The sequence below is a fragment of the Oncorhynchus clarkii genome, chromosome 2 (assembly GCF_045791955.1).
Source record: "Oncorhynchus clarkii lewisi isolate Uvic-CL-2024 chromosome 2, UVic_Ocla_1.0, whole genome shotgun sequence".
NCBI lineage: Eukaryota > Metazoa > Chordata > Actinopteri > Salmoniformes > Salmonidae > Oncorhynchus > Oncorhynchus clarkii.
In genome coordinates, this window is record NC_092148.1 from 63,119,230 (window position 1) to 63,134,663 (window position 15,434).

General features: G+C 41.9%; 1 protein-coding gene across 8 annotated transcripts in view; it reads left to right on the forward strand.

Moving 5' to 3' along the window:
- Nucleotides 1–15,434, forward strand: part of LOC139371439 (enhancer of mRNA-decapping protein 4-like) — a 46,180-nt gene that overhangs the window by 16,122 nt on the left and 14,624 nt on the right. For 2 of the 8 annotated variants that reach the window (XM_071111858.1, XM_071111866.1), the window contains exons 4-19: nucleotides 788–887; nucleotides 6,793–6,979; nucleotides 7,148–7,295; nucleotides 8,936–9,040; nucleotides 9,158–9,267; nucleotides 9,392–9,499; nucleotides 9,788–9,883; nucleotides 9,983–10,082; nucleotides 10,189–10,369; nucleotides 10,500–10,566; nucleotides 10,684–10,775; nucleotides 10,898–11,079; nucleotides 11,198–11,277; nucleotides 11,374–11,476; nucleotides 11,695–12,281; nucleotides 12,367–12,468. In XM_071111858.1, the coding sequence (XP_070967959.1) occupies nucleotides 788–887; nucleotides 6,793–6,979; nucleotides 7,148–7,295; nucleotides 8,936–9,040; nucleotides 9,158–9,267; nucleotides 9,392–9,499; nucleotides 9,788–9,883; nucleotides 9,983–10,082; nucleotides 10,189–10,369; nucleotides 10,500–10,566; nucleotides 10,684–10,775; nucleotides 10,898–11,079; nucleotides 11,198–11,277; nucleotides 11,374–11,476; nucleotides 11,695–12,281; nucleotides 12,367–12,468 (2,348 nt within the window). The remainder of the gene's footprint in view (nucleotides 1–787; nucleotides 888–6,792; nucleotides 6,980–7,147; nucleotides 7,296–8,935; nucleotides 9,041–9,157; nucleotides 9,268–9,391; nucleotides 9,500–9,787; nucleotides 9,884–9,982; nucleotides 10,083–10,188; nucleotides 10,370–10,499; nucleotides 10,567–10,683; nucleotides 10,776–10,897; nucleotides 11,080–11,197; nucleotides 11,278–11,373; nucleotides 11,477–11,694; nucleotides 12,282–12,366; nucleotides 12,469–15,434) is intronic. The other 6 variants (XM_071111909.1, XM_071111874.1, XM_071111900.1 and 3 more) reach the window with 6 other exon arrangements.

The window sequence follows — 15,434 nt, forward strand, 5'->3', positions numbered from 1 at the left end:
CCATACATTTTCCCTGACACCAAAATGTACTTGTTATATTTTGAATGCTTAGCAGGGCAGGAAAATGGTCCAATTCACTAAACACGAATGCTTTGTTTGTAAATTATGTCGTGAGGGTTGGAGTGTGCCTCTGGCTATACATCAATAAAGAAAACAAGAAAATGGTGCCATTTAATTTAAGGAATTTTAAATATTTAATACTTTTACTTTTGATACTTAAGTATATTTAAAACCAAATACTTTTACACTGTTAATTGTTCCAAACCGCTCTGCCATTAAAAGTTAGTTTTCAGGTTGTATACCCCGCACCACATTCCTAACTGTGGGTTAATGCACTTAGACCACTCCCATACAGTCCTAGCAAAATTCTTGCTTGATACATTTTCTTTGTTAAACTATTTTTGTTGCTTTTTTACCATTGGAAAATTGTAAAAAATGATGTGTAACGATTACACTACATTTCTTAGATGTTACCGAGTAATGATTTAACATTGAGATCAAAACGGCTGCACTGGGCCCTCAACTGTCCTTGAGGACATGAAAAAGGTCACGGCGTGATTACACCAACGTTCTCAGACAAACAATGTAAAGACAATTTTTTTAGGCAAGGGTGGTTGTCTCAAGTCTAGATAGCTAAGCAATTTATTACCGAGCACTGTTTTGCGCTTACTACCATTGTTTGAATATCTGTCCTCATGTTAACACAATATACAATGTTCTTGACTCAGTGTTGCTCTGTTGTAAGTATATGGGTCCTTTAATTTTGACTCTTTCCTGTTCCATGCAGGTAAAAATCCAGCCTGTCGCCAAGTACGACTGGGAGCACAAGTATTACTACGGCAACCTCATTGCGGTCTCTAACGCATACCTGGCATATGCCATCCGAGGTGAGTTTGGAACAGTGGTGGATGGTGGAAGTTTTAAATGTGGAGGAAAGGAATAGTAAAATATGGAATGGTCTCAAACTCATCAAACACCTGGTTTCCATGTTTGATAGCATTCCATTTACTCCATTTCATTCATTATTATTAGCCATCCTCCCCTCACCAGCCTCCTCTGGTGTGGAACCATGCATTACCATCCCTTGTTGCTTGGTATGATCAGATCATTACGGCTATATACACAAATACAGTTGAAGTCGGAAGTTTAAATACACCTAAGCCAAATGCATTTAAACTCAGTTTTTCGCAATTCCTGACATTTAATCCTAGTAAATGTTCCCTGTCTTAGGTCAGTTATGATCACCACTTTATTTTAAGAATGTGAAATGTCTTAATAATAGTACAGAGAATGATTGGTTTATTTCAGCTTTTATTTATTTCATAACATTCCCAGTGGGTCAGAAGTTTACATACACTCAATTAGTGTTTGGTAGCATTGCCTTTAAATTGTTTAACTTGGGTCAAACGTTTCGGGTAGCCTTCCTCAAGCTTCCCACAATACGTTGGGTGAATTTTGGCCCATTCCTCCTGACAGAGCTGCTGTAACTTAGTCAGGTTTGTAGGCCTCCTTGCTCGCACATATTTTTTCTTTTCTTCCCACAAATTTTCTATAGGATTGAGGTCGGGGCTTTGGGATGGCCACTCCAATACCTTGACTTTGTTGTCCTTAAGCCGTTTTGCCATAACTTTGGAAGTATGCTTGGGGTCATTATCCATTTGGAAGACCCATTTGCGACCAAGACTTAACTGATGTCTTGAGATGTTGTTCAATATTTCCACATAATTTTCCTCCCTCACAATGCCATCTATTTTCTGATGTGCACCAGTCCCTCCTACAGCAAGCACCCCCAGAACATGATGCTGCCACCCCTGTGCTTCACGGTTGAGATGGTGTTCTTCGGCTTGCAAGCATCTCCCTTTTTCTTCCAAACATAACAATGGTCATGGAAATATTGGAACAACATCTCAAGACATCAGTTAAATCTTGGTCGCAAATGGGTCTTCCAAATGGACAGTGACCCCAAGCATACTTCCAAAGTTATGGCAAAACGGCTTAAGGACAACAAAGTCAAGGTATAAGTCCATCTTTAATTATTATGAACTCCATCACAACCCTGTGACTCTCAGATCAATTCAGTGTCTAATAAATTAATTCTCTGAGAGTGCTTACACATTGCAACTGAGATCCTTTATAGCAAAAGCACACATAGCCAGACAGCATTGGCTATAAATTATCGTTCAGCTTTGTCTCCTAAACTATGTTCTTATCTCGCTCTTGGTACCTCTCAGGACCCACCATTGCCTCACCCAATGGCATATCAAATACACCCCCTCCTGGACAAGATCACAGAGAGACAGTGACTGGCACACAGACATTGTAGAGCCAAGAGATAATTTGTTCCCCCTCAATCATCCCTTCACATGGTTTAAAAGATATGTTTACATATGAAGACAAGCTTGACCTCTCCCCTTTCTGTGGCCCAAGTAACTGAACCCTGAAAGAGAACAGAACTGCAAACAGCCAACAGTATTATCAAAAAGACATTCTAATGACAAATACAGTGCCTTGCGAAAGTATTCGGCCCCCTTGAACTTTGCGACCTTTTTCCACATTTCAGGCTTCAAACATAAAGATATAAAACTGTATTTTTTTTGTGAAGAATCAACAACAAGTGGGACACAATCATGAAGTGGAACGACATTTATTGGATGTTAACTTTTTTAACAAGTCAAAAACTGAAAAATTGGGCGTGCAAAATTATTCAGCCCCTTTACTTTCAGTGCAGCAAACTCTCTCCAGAAGTTCAGTGAGGATCTCTGAATGATCCAATGTTGACCTAAATGACTAATGATGATAAATACAATCCACCTGTGTGTAATCAAGTCTCCGTATAAATGCACCTGCACTGTGATAGTCTCAGAGGTCCGTTAAAAGCGCAGAGAGCATCATGAAGAACAAGGAACACACCAGGCAGGTCCGAGATACTGTTGTGAAGAAGTTTAAAGCCGGATTTGGATACAAAAAGATTTCCCAAGCTTTAAACATCCCAAGGAGCACTGTGCAAGCGATAATATTGAAATGGAAGGAGTATCAGACCACTGCAAATCTACCAAGACCTGGTCGTCCCTCTAAACTTTCAGCTCATACAAGGAGAAGACTGATCAGAGATGCAGCCAAGAGGCCCATGATCACTCTGGATGAACTGCAGAGATCTACAGCTGAGGTGGGAGACTCTGTCCATAGGACAACAATCAGTCGTGTATTGCACAAATCTGGCCTTTATGGAAGAGTGGCAAGAAGAAAGCCATTTCTTAAAGATATCCATAAAAGTGTTGTTTAAAGTTTGCCACAAGCCACCTGGGAGACACACCAAACATGTGGAAGAAGGTGCTCTGGTCAGATGAAACCAAAATTGAACTTTTTGGCAACAATGCAAAACGTTATGTTTGGCGTAAAAGCAACACAGCTGAACACACCATCCCCACTGTCAAACATGGTGGTGGCAGCATCATGGTTTGGGCCTGCTTTTCTTCAGCAGGGACAGGGAAAGAAGGTTAAAATTGATGGGAAGATGGATGGAGCCAAATACAGGACCATTCTGGAAGAAAACCTGATGGAGTCTGCAAAAGACCTGAGACTGGGACGGAGATTTGTCTTCCAACAAGACAATGATCCAAAACATAAAGCAAAATCTACAATGGAATGGTTCAAAAATAAACATATCCAGGTGTTAGAATGGCCAAGTCAAAGTCCAGACCTGAATCCAATCGAGAATCTGTGGAAAGAACTGAAAACTGCTGTTCACAAATGCTCTCCATCCAACCTCACTGAGCTCAAGCTGTTTTGCAAGGAGGAATGGGAAAAAATGTCAGTCTCTCGATGTGCAAAACTGATAGAGACATACCCCAAGCGACTTACAGCTGTAATCGCAGCAAAAGGTGGCGCTACAAAGTATTAACTTAAGGGGGCTGAATAATTTTGCACGCCCAATTTTTCAGTTTTTGATTTATAAAAGTTTGAAATATCCAATCAATGTCGTTCCACTTCATGATTGTGTCCCACTTGTTGTTGATTCTTCACAAAAAAATACAGTTTTATATCTTTATGTTTGAAGCCTGAAATGTGGCAAAAGGTCGCAAAGTTCAAGGGGGCCGAATACTTTCGCAAGGCACTGTATCTCACATAAGCATGAAATAAAATATATATTTATAAATGTTACCTAAAGAATTCTGATTCTGCTACGACAATGTATATATATTATGCATATATATGCATGCAGTGCTTTAGACCGCTGCGTCATTCGTTGGCTTCAACATTGTAAACTGAAATCACTGCCACTGAAACATTTTGAGAGCTTATGATGATATAGTGCACTCTAGCCTACTATAATAACTCCACACCTACAAACCACCCAAAAATAGGTCACTATAACTAACAAAGGCTGTCATTACCACAGGTAGCCTAGTTGTTAGAGCATTGGGCCAGTAACCAAAATGTTGCTGGATCGAATCCCTGTGCTGACAAGGTAAAATCTGTCTTTCTGCCCCAGAGCAAGGCAGTTAACCCACTGTTCCCCGAGCGCTGAAGATGTTGATTATGGCAGCCTCCCCTCACCTCTGATTCAGAGGGGTTGGGTTAAATGCACATTTCAGTTGTATAACTGACTAGGTATCTTCCTTTCCTTACTACCATTACTACTCCCGTCACTACCACTATTAAGATTAGCTGGCACACCACATTTACTTCAGTAAATGTCCTTTTTTAATTTACAATAATGGCAATATCACATATTGCCTTCATAATAAGCATATACAGTTTTATTTCAAATGGATAGCAAAATCACAGGAATGGTTTCAGATCAAACTCAACATTTCAGACTAAAGGCAGCGAGGGTCTTTAAACTAAAGATCTATGTGGCCTTTCATTTTAACAATGGGGGAAATTCCAGCGGGAGCAGAAAATATTTGTCATCTCTGATTGTTCTGCCAATTCTTATATAGGAATGTTGAACATACTTTTCACATTTGTATCACAAACCATTTTTGCGAAGATCATGATGAAACTGGCAATTTTTGGACTTTTTTTTAGACCTATACATGCTGCCTGTGAACTGTACATGATACAGACATCTTGGTGTCGTTATACTCCTAGGTGTGCTCTAACATTGAGAATGTCTAGATTCTGAAATAAAATTGTTCACACACCATTGATTCAACTTATTTATGATTTTCTCAGAACTACCCTTTTTGATTTTGTTCATTTTGACTTTGTTTGGAACAGTATACGCTACAAGTACATCAGATTTCCAGTGGGCTCTCTGCTAATTCTGAAGTTATGATACCTTTTATGGGCACCACCAACAGTGTATGGGAAAAGGGATTCAAAGGGAACTCCCTCTGCTGGTGATTTACTGAATGTGCAATCCTAAAGGAGGGCTGTGATTGGTTAATGATATGTCAATTTCTATGTATAAAATTTGTCCAGAAATCCAAATACAGTGCTTTCGGAAAGGTTTCAGACAACTTGACTTTTTCCACATTTTGTTACGTTACAACCTTATTCTAAAATAGATTTTTTAAATTTAAAAAACATCAATCTACACACAATAGTCTATAGTGACAGAGCAAAAACAGGTTTTTAGATATTTTTTCAAATGTATAAAAATTAAAAAACAGGAATACCTTATTTACATAAGTATTCCGACCCTTTGCGATGAGACTTGAAATTGAGCTCAGGTGTGTCCTGTTTCCATTGATCATCCTTGAGATGTTTCTACAACTGGGAGTCCACCTGTGGTAAATTTAATTGATTGGACATGATTTGGAAAGGGGCACACCTGTCTATATAAGGTCCCACAGTTGACAGTGAATGTCAGAGCAAAGACCAAGCCATGAGGTCAAAGGAATTGCCCATAGAGCTTCAAGAATGGATTGTGTTGAGGTGTAAATCAATTACTTTTATTTAATCCATTTTAGAATAAGGCTGTAACGTAACGTGGGAAAAGTCAAGGGATCTGAATACTTAATACTTGCACTTCAAATTAATTATATTATTCAAATAGTAAAATAATTTTAAATGCCGTTCCTGCCGAAAACACACATTACCAAGACTGTCAGGTGCAAATGTACTTGTGAACGATTCCCTTTTTATTTGTTCTAAGCATTTTGAGTGGCGCGTAGTGAGAATGGAATAATGATTATTCTTGTGTCCTTTAAAGAGATCACGTCTCAATTTGTTTAGAATTTCCTTGATGTCAGTATTGATCTGACCATTTTGTACCCCTTTCATTGGATTTTCTTTATTTCATGTTCTGGAAATACACATTTCTTACTCTGACCTTATGTACCAGTTCAGATTTGTATTCCTTGGAAATCACAAACACCTTTTTTTTGTTTGTTTTTGTTTTTTTTGCTTTCAGTCAGCCCCAAAAATTGCACTTTAGAAACCTGCTCTTGGCATTTTGCAGCCAGAAATGCATGGTGGTGTTGCAAAGATTCAAAGAAGGTCTATTTGTTTGATTAACAGTGGATAAGAAATGTATTTGCTTTTGGCTGTGTGACTGCCAAGACCCCTGTGTTATATCTCTTTGGCTGGAATCTTGATCTCCCTCTGCCTGTCATCAAATCACTTAACTGTATAGTGGTGACAGAATTACAAACGACTGGAAGTTATAGAAATCTGTGGTAAAACATACACTGAACCAATATTGTGTTTTTCCCAAGTACTGCACTATGCCTTGGACCCTTGGCATTCAACTTTGCTTTAGCTATCCATGTAAAAACCAAAAGGTCCGGATTGATTCTGAATGTGACAGAAGTTGGCAAACTCATGTTTTGTACTTGTGTGCAGGAGCAAACAACCAGGCCATGATCCGTGTGTTGAGCTTGGGCTCGGCAGAGCGCACCCTGCTGAAGGGCTTCACGGGTGCAGTCACAGACCTGGCCTTCGCACACCTGGACTCCACCCTGCTGGGATGTGTTGACGAGGCCGGTAACCTGGTCATCTGGCAGCTCACCTGCCATAGCAGCAAGATCCTGTATCCTCCTCATTCTACTCAATAATAACACTTCCCTTGGTTCTTTCCTACTGTTTCATGTAACAATATACATTTACCTGGTTTTGACCATTTTAAAAGCACATTGTATAGGATAGTGTGACGTGTGTACATCTGTGTGTTATGCACCTTAACCCACATACTTCCCAGCGATCAAGTCATTGTCCACGTCCGGAGGCCTGAGGATACACCTCTGAACTCCAATAGGAGGTTGATCTGGTGTCCCTTCATCCTAGAGGACAATGAAGAGAACCCTGAGGATGCCAGCCAGACCCTGGCCCTACTGCATGAAGACAGAGTATGTACAGTGCCTTCAGAAAGTATTCACACCCATTGACTTTTTCCACATTTTGTTGTTACAACCTGAATTTAAAAAGGATTAAATGGAAATGTCACTGGCACACACACAATACCCCATAATGTTATTGGAATTATGTTTTTTGATTATTATTTTTTACACATTAATAAGAAAATATATAGAAGCTGAAATGTCTTTAGTCAATAAGTATTCAGCCCTTTTGTTATGGCAAGCCTAAATAAGTTCAGCAGTAAAAATGTGGTTAAGTCACATAAGTTGCATGCAGTAATAGTGTTTAACATGATTTTTGAATGACTGTCTCATCTCTATACCCCACACATCCAATTATCTGTAAGGTCCCTCAGTCAAGCAGTGAATTACGAACACATATTCAACCACAAAGACCAGGGAGGTTTTCCAATGCCTCGCAAAGAAGGGCACCTATTGTTACATGGGTAAAAAAATGAAATAAAATGGAATGTCCATTTGAGCATGGTGAAGTTATTAATTACACTTTGAATGGTGTGTAAATATACCTTCACTATAAAGATACAGGCGTCCTTCTCCTGCCCAGAGAGGAAGGAAACCTCTCAGGGATTTCATCATGAGGCCAAAGGTGACTTTAAAACAGTTGCAGAGTTTAATGGCTGTGATAGGAGATGGATAAGCAACAGTGCAGTTATTCTACAATACTAACCTAAATGACAGAGTGAAAAGAAGGAAGCCTGTACAGAATAGCAAATATTCTAAAACATGCATCCTGTTTGCAACAAGGCACTAAAGTACTGCAAACAATGTGGAATAGAAATTGACTTTGTCCTAAATACAAAGCGTTATGTCTGGGGCAAATCCAATACAACACATTACGGAGTACTACTCTCTGTATTTTCAAGCATATAGTGGTTGCTGCATCATGTTACGGGTGTGCTTGGAATTGTTAAGGCCTGGGGAGTTTTTCAGGTTAAAAAACGGAATAGAGCTACACATTGGCAAAATCCTAGACGAAAACCTGGTTCAGTCTACTTTCCACCAGACTTTGGGAGATAATCACCTTTCAGCAGGACAATAACCTAAAACTCAAGGCCAAATGTACACTGAAGTTGCTTATCTAGAAGACGGTGAATGTTCCTGATTGGCCGAGTTACAGTTTTGACTTAAATCTGCTTGAAAATCTATGGCAAGACCTGAAAATTATTGTCTAGCAATGATCAACAACCAATTTTGAGGGAGAATTTTGAAAAGAATGATGGGCAAATGTTGCCCAATCTAGGTGTGCAAAGCTCTTCGTCTTACTCAGAAAGACGCGCAGCTGTAATCGCTGCCAAAGGTGATTCTAACATGTATTGACTCGGGGTTGAATACTTATCTAATCGAGCTATATTAGTGTCTTATTTTGTTTTACAAACGGTCAAAATGTTCTTCCAATTTGACAGAGTATTATGTGTAGATCATTGACAAAAAATGTAAACTATAACCATTTTAATCCCACTTTGAAATGCAACAAAATTTGAAAAAAGTTCTTCCTGAAGGCACTGTATCCCCTGCTTACACATAACCGGACTATTTACAAATGCCACCGCCTCCTCCATTTGTACCATTTTCTTTACTCCCTCCCTGATTGTCCTGTCTTTACTCCCCAGGCTGAAGTGTGGGATCTGGAGATCCTCCGCAGCAACAATGGCACCTGGCCAGTAGATGCCACTGACCTGAAGGACGGAGTTATAACCATAAAAGGACATACAGATGTAGGGCATTTAAATATTTTAGTAATCACATGGTCTGTTTCCAGTATGGAAAGCACTTATTTACGGGCTGGTTTTTAGTGTAGAAATTGAGTATGGGGGTTTTCTGTTTTTCTCCAGCGCATCAGTGAAGGTGCCCTGTCTCCGGATGGCACAGTCTTGGCCACAGCCAGTCATGATGGATATGTAAAGTTCTGGCAAATCTACATTGAAGGACAGGACCAGCCAAGGTAGACCTTTTTACTCACTTACTAAATTTTATACTATTCAATTATATTATTGAACATTCCAGCTGTTTCTTGCCATTACTTTCCATCTGTTTCTCTATGGTTACTTTGACTTTCCTTTGTGAAGTCCTCTCCCCGGCTTCTTCCACAGATGTCTACACGAGTGGCAGCCCCACAACGGGAACCCCCTTTCCTGCCTGCTGTTCTGTGACAACCACAAGAAACAGGACCCAGAGTAAGTAACTACTGTTCCCTACTGCTGCTTTACTCTTTATATTAACAGGCGTTGGGAGGATTTAGGGTATGAGACTTTGTTTTGGGTGGGGGGGGGTTGTATTTTTTATTTTTTTTAATCAGACTACATTTTAAAATCGGTAATAAATACATGTTCATTTTGAGTTCCACAGGGTTAGGTAGACACGTGTAGGTGCCATCTTTTTCAGCATTACCCAATGCAATCAGTCATTTTCTCTTAAGCGCCCATGAGAGATTAATACATGTTCTTCCCCTTTTGCCTTTCTAGTGTTCCATTCTGGCGCTTTCTGATTACTGGAGCTGATCAGAACCAGGAGTTGAAGATGTGGTGCACAGTGTCATGGACCTGCCTGCAGACCATCAGGTCTGACTGTTTTACCTGTGGGTTTCGCTATGCTTTTATGCTTGCAAGTTGTCTGTTACTGGACACGTTTTAACAAGAGCCTATGTACATGTGCTCTAGGTTCTCTCCAGACCCGTTCAACTCCTCAGTCCTGCCCTGTCTGAAGGCCAGTCTGGACCTGTCTGCAGAATGCCTCATCCTCAGTGACGTACAGAGAAAGGTCAGAATAACTTTATGTTCTGCTGTGTCACTATGATCTTTCAACTGTAATCCTGTTGGATATTAGTATAATGAGTAATTGACCCTGGTTTGTGTTGTCCCTCTAGGTGTTGTATGTGATGGAGTTGTTGCAGGACCAGGAAAAAGGCAGAGCCAGCTTCACAGCCGTGTCAGAGTTTCTGCTCACACACCCTGTGCTTAGCTTCGGTGTTCAGGATGTCAGCCACAGCCGCCTGTGCCACACGGAGGTCCTCCCGCCAGACGAGGAGAGCGAGAGTATGACTGCAGGTGGGCTTCACCTTTTATACCCGTTACCACTGTAACCTGATCTAACGATGGGCTGGTCTAACTCTGAATTATCATGGTTCAAATTTTTGCTTATGTTTTTATTAAGACTTGTTCTTCCCTTTATCTCTAGATGGCAACCAGGGCACAATGGAATCCAAAGCTGGGATCCAAATCAAGCTATATTGTGTTCACACAAAGTGAGTGTCCTTATTCATGGTCATTATTAGCATATTTACTAAGAGGTCTGCATTTAAATTATATAGTATCCCATTTCATACACCCATATGGGTGTTGATGTATTCTTCTGCCCACAGGTCCCTTCAAGATGTGCAGATCTGGTTCCAGCCAAACCTTGGTTCTGGCTCATCCTTGTTCCTGCCTCACTCAAACTCAAATAATGGCTTTGGTGAGTTAGGTAAACTGTTAGTCTTCATAAACCAAAACTATCCTCTTCTGCGTTTTAAGTGAGATTTTAGAAATGTTATCCCAATTTTTCATGGATAAAAATCCATATTTGTACTTTCCTAGGTTTTTCAGATCACTTGACAGACATGAGTGTGGAAGGTTTGAGCTCTGATAAGGAGTCTGGATGCGGCTCCGAAAATGATCTCTGCAAGATTCCTGCTCTTGCTGACTTCCTGTCCCCCTCCGGCACTGCTGCTATGCCCAAGCTCATGACCCCTGACGCCTTCATGACCCCCAGTGCTTCGGTATGTCCTGTTCCAAATGCTCTCTATTCTATCAAAATTACAGTGAATATCCAAGGATGGAAGATTACTCCTGGATCTTGATCCTGCTTTTTATTTTGTTTCTACCTTTCTCCCCCAGGTCCCAGCCTCCCCAGGCAGCAGTGCCAGCAGCCTGACCATAGTGACAGCCATGAGCAGCAACTCTGACAGTGGCGCCAGGTAGGTCTACTTGAAGAGTGCATAAGAGGGGAGGAATTCATAATTGACTAGAATGAGCAGGCAAACCGATCTGTGGTTTGACGTCCCTGACTCCAGTGATGGTAATGTCTGCAGGGGAGGAGAGGAGCTGACCCAGAGCCCTAAGATGTCTGTGGAGAGCAACTCCATCCTCATCGCAGGCTTAGGGGACAACATGCCGGTAGGCCATACATGCACCCGCAGACACATACACACTTACAGCATGATGCTGTCATTACACACAGTTAGAAAGCAGGATGTGTGCCACACAATTGGATAATCTGAGGGGCTAAAGTAACGTGTTCATGTCAACTTACAAGACCTTTCGTCCCTCTCCATCGTATGTGACATTATCCTTACTCCTTGTTCCATTTTGGTCTTCCCGGCTGTCTCATAAAGATGTACCATCTTCCACAAGAGACCACTCCTCATACGCTCATGTTCCCCCTCACCTACCCCCTCCGCCCTCTACAGGGGCTTCCCTCTCCAAACCCGCCCCTCTCGCTGGACCCGCAGGTCATTGAGCCTATGCTGATTCAGCAGGCCTCTCCTACCCGGGCCCGCTCTCCGGACGTCATCTCGTCTGCCTCCACGGCCATGTCTCAGGACATACCTGAGATCGCCTCTGAGACGCTGCAGCGAGGCCTGGGGGGGGTGTCTGGCGCTGAATCTCGAGAAACTCTCCCAGCCCTCCACACAGACAGCATGGCTTCTGCAGCCTCAGCTCTTCACCTCCTCTCTCCACGAAACCGGAACAGCTCTGACCATGGCCATCTGCCCCTGGAGCTGGGTGCTGTAGTAGGAGCAGTGGAGGCGGAACAGAGGCTCAGTAACACCCCCTCACTACTGGAGAACGCCCTGTCAAAGGAGAATGCTGCTGCCGCTGCCTCCTGCTCAGACAACAATGTGAGCCACCCGTGGCCTGCAGCTCCTGACATCACACGGGAAACACGCAACAGCCTGCGAGACAATGGCCTGGGAGACTGGTAAGTTCACACACTGACATAAGCACAATGTCTTTACTGATGCAAGAAACCCCAGAGCATACACGGGTCTCTTTGTTTCTCTTAGCTCGAGGGAGGAAATTAAGGACAGGCACATGTCCTCTCCATACCACAGACGCACCTACCACTTAACCCAGAATGACAGTCAGGACGCCAGTGCAGAACAGAGGTAAGATAGACATCTCTGGAACTCCCCTTCAGTTCTCAATTACCCTGGAAGGCTGTGGTATTTGCTGTGTTTTTTGGAGGTCAGTGCTTGATTTGAAGTTTTCTTGTAAAGGTAAACTTGATTCTGATTTAAAGCTGCTACACATAGGATGTTTTTGCATTGCAATTTCAGAAAATGTCCATAATATCTGGCGAAAATAGTGCAATGATGGTGTTTCACAGTATTACTTACCCACCAGTGTTGTGATTGGCTGTGATATTCGTCTATTGATTTTGCCTGCCGGAGCGGCATCTGTTGTCAAACTGCGAAAGCTGTTCTGAATGTGGATGTGTTATCTAGTGGAAATCGCAATTTTCTTGGTTGCAAAAATTCAAACCGTTTGCTCAATTTCAGTTTATGTGAGAGAACTAGCACTGAATAGCTTAGGAAGTCATTTTACCATCTAAATCCCTGTGAAAAATGTTTTCAATTTCAAAATATTGTTTTTACTGCTGTTTTGAAGTAGGGCTGGCCCCGGCCCCGGTTGACCAAAATCTTGATCAACCGTTTTTTTCCCATATGGACACATCCAACAGTGCAGTTACAGCTTAATTCAAAAATGTATTTTATTGTTAAAAATCTCATCAATCTACACACAAAACCCCATCATGACAAAGCCTAAACAGGTTTTTATACATTTTAGCAAATGTATAAACATAAATGTAATATTTCAGTTATGTAAGTACTCAGAACCTTTACTCAGTACTTTGTTGAAGCACGTTTGGCAGCGATTTAAAACCTTGAGTCTCTTTGGTATGACGCTACAAGCTTGGCACACCTGTATTTGGAACGTTTTTTTCCATTCTTCTCTGCAGATCCTCAAGTTGTCAGGTTGGATGGGGAGTGCACAGCTATTTTCAGGTCTCTACAGACGTGTTTGATCAGGTTCAAGTCCGGGCTCTGGCTGGGCCACTCAAGGACATTGAGACTTTTCCCGAAGCCACTCCTGCATTGTCTTGGCTGTGTGCTTAGGTCAATGTCCTGTTAGAAGGTTAACCTCTCTTGGGTAGGGGGCAGTATTTTCACCTCCAGGTGAAAGGTGTGCCCAAAGTAAACTACCTGTTACTCAGGCCTAGAAGCTAGGATATGCATATAATTGGTAGATTTGGATAGAAAACACTCTAAACTGCTCCCGAGGTATACTACTCGCCAATGTCCAGTCTCTTGACAACAAGGTAGACGAAATTCGAGCAAGGGTTGCCTTCCAGAGAGACATCAGAGATTGTAACATTCTGTTTTTTATTTTATTTACTTAACCTTTATTTAACCAGGTAGGCTAGTTGAGAACAAGTTCTCATTTGCAACTGCGACCTGGCCAAGATAAAGCAAAGCAGTGTGACACAGACAACAACACAGAGTTACACATGGAGTAAACAATAAACAAGCCAATAACACAAACAAGTCGATGACACAGTAGAAAAAAGAAAGTATATATACAGTGTGTGCAAATGGTATGAGGAGGTAGGCAATAAATAGGCCATAGGAGCGAATAATTACAATTTAGCAGATTAACACTGGAGTGATAAATGAGCAGATGATGATGTGCAAGTAGAGATACTGGTGTGCAAAAGAGCAGAAAAGTAAATAAAAATAAAAACAGTATGGGGATGAGGTAGGTAGATTGGGTGTTTCACAGAAACATGGCTCACTCGGGATACGTTAGAGTCGGTACAGCCTCCCGGTTTCTTCACGCATCGCGCCGACAAACAAACATCTCTCTGGTAAGAAGAAGGGCGCGGGTGTATGCCTTATGATTTACGGGTCGTGGTGTGATCATAACAACATACAGGAACTCTAGTCCTTTTGTTCACCTGACCTAGAATTCCTTACAATCAAATGCCCAACTGCATTACCTACCAAGAGAATTCTCTTCGATTATAATCACAGCCATGTATATCCCCACCAGCAGTCACCTCGACGGTCCTGAAAGAACTTCATTGGACTCTATGTATACTGGAAACCACATATCCTGAGGCTGCATTTATTTTAGCTGAGAATTTTAACAAAGCTAATCTGAAAACAAAGCTCCCTAAATTGTATCCGCTTATCGAATGCGTGACCCGGGCTGGCAGCATTATGGATCATTGCTACTCTAACTTCCGCAACGCATACAAAGCCCTCCCTCGCCCTCCTTTCTGCAAATCTGACCGACTCCATTTTATTGCTCCCATCCTATAGACAGAAATGAAAACAGGAAACAGAAAGCTTGTCCGACCAATTTGACCCCACGCTTCAAGATTGCTTCTATCACGTGGACTGGGATATGTTCCGGATAGCTTTATACAACAACATTGATGTATATGCTGATTTTGTGAGCGAGTTTATTAGCAAGTGCATCGGTGATGTTGTACCCACTGTGACTATTAAAACCTTCCCCAACCAGAAACCATGGATTGATGGCAGCGTTCGCGCAAAACTGAAAGCGCAAACCACTGCTATTAATCATGGCAAGGTGACCGGAAACATGACCGAATACTAACAGTGTAGCTATTCCATCCGCAAGGAAAACAAACAAGCTAAGCGTCAGTATGGAGACTGGAAAGTAAAGTCCCAATTCCACGGCTCAGACACGAGACAAATGCGGAAGGGTCTACAGTCAATCGCGGACACCGTCAAACTAAACAATTTCTTTGCTCACTTTGAGGAGAATACAGTGCCACTGACACGGCCCGCTACCAAAACCTGCGTCTTTCCTTCACCGCAGCCAACGTAAGTAAAACATTTAAACGTGTTAACCCTCGCAAGGCTACCTGCCCAGACGGCACCCCTAGCCACGTCCTCAGAGCATGCGCAGACCAGCTGGCTGGTGTGTTTACGGACATATTCAATCAATCCCTATCCCAGTCTGCTGTTCCCACATGCTTCAAGATGTCCACCATTGTTTCTGTTCCCAAGAAAGCTAAGGTAACTGAGCTAAATTACTATCG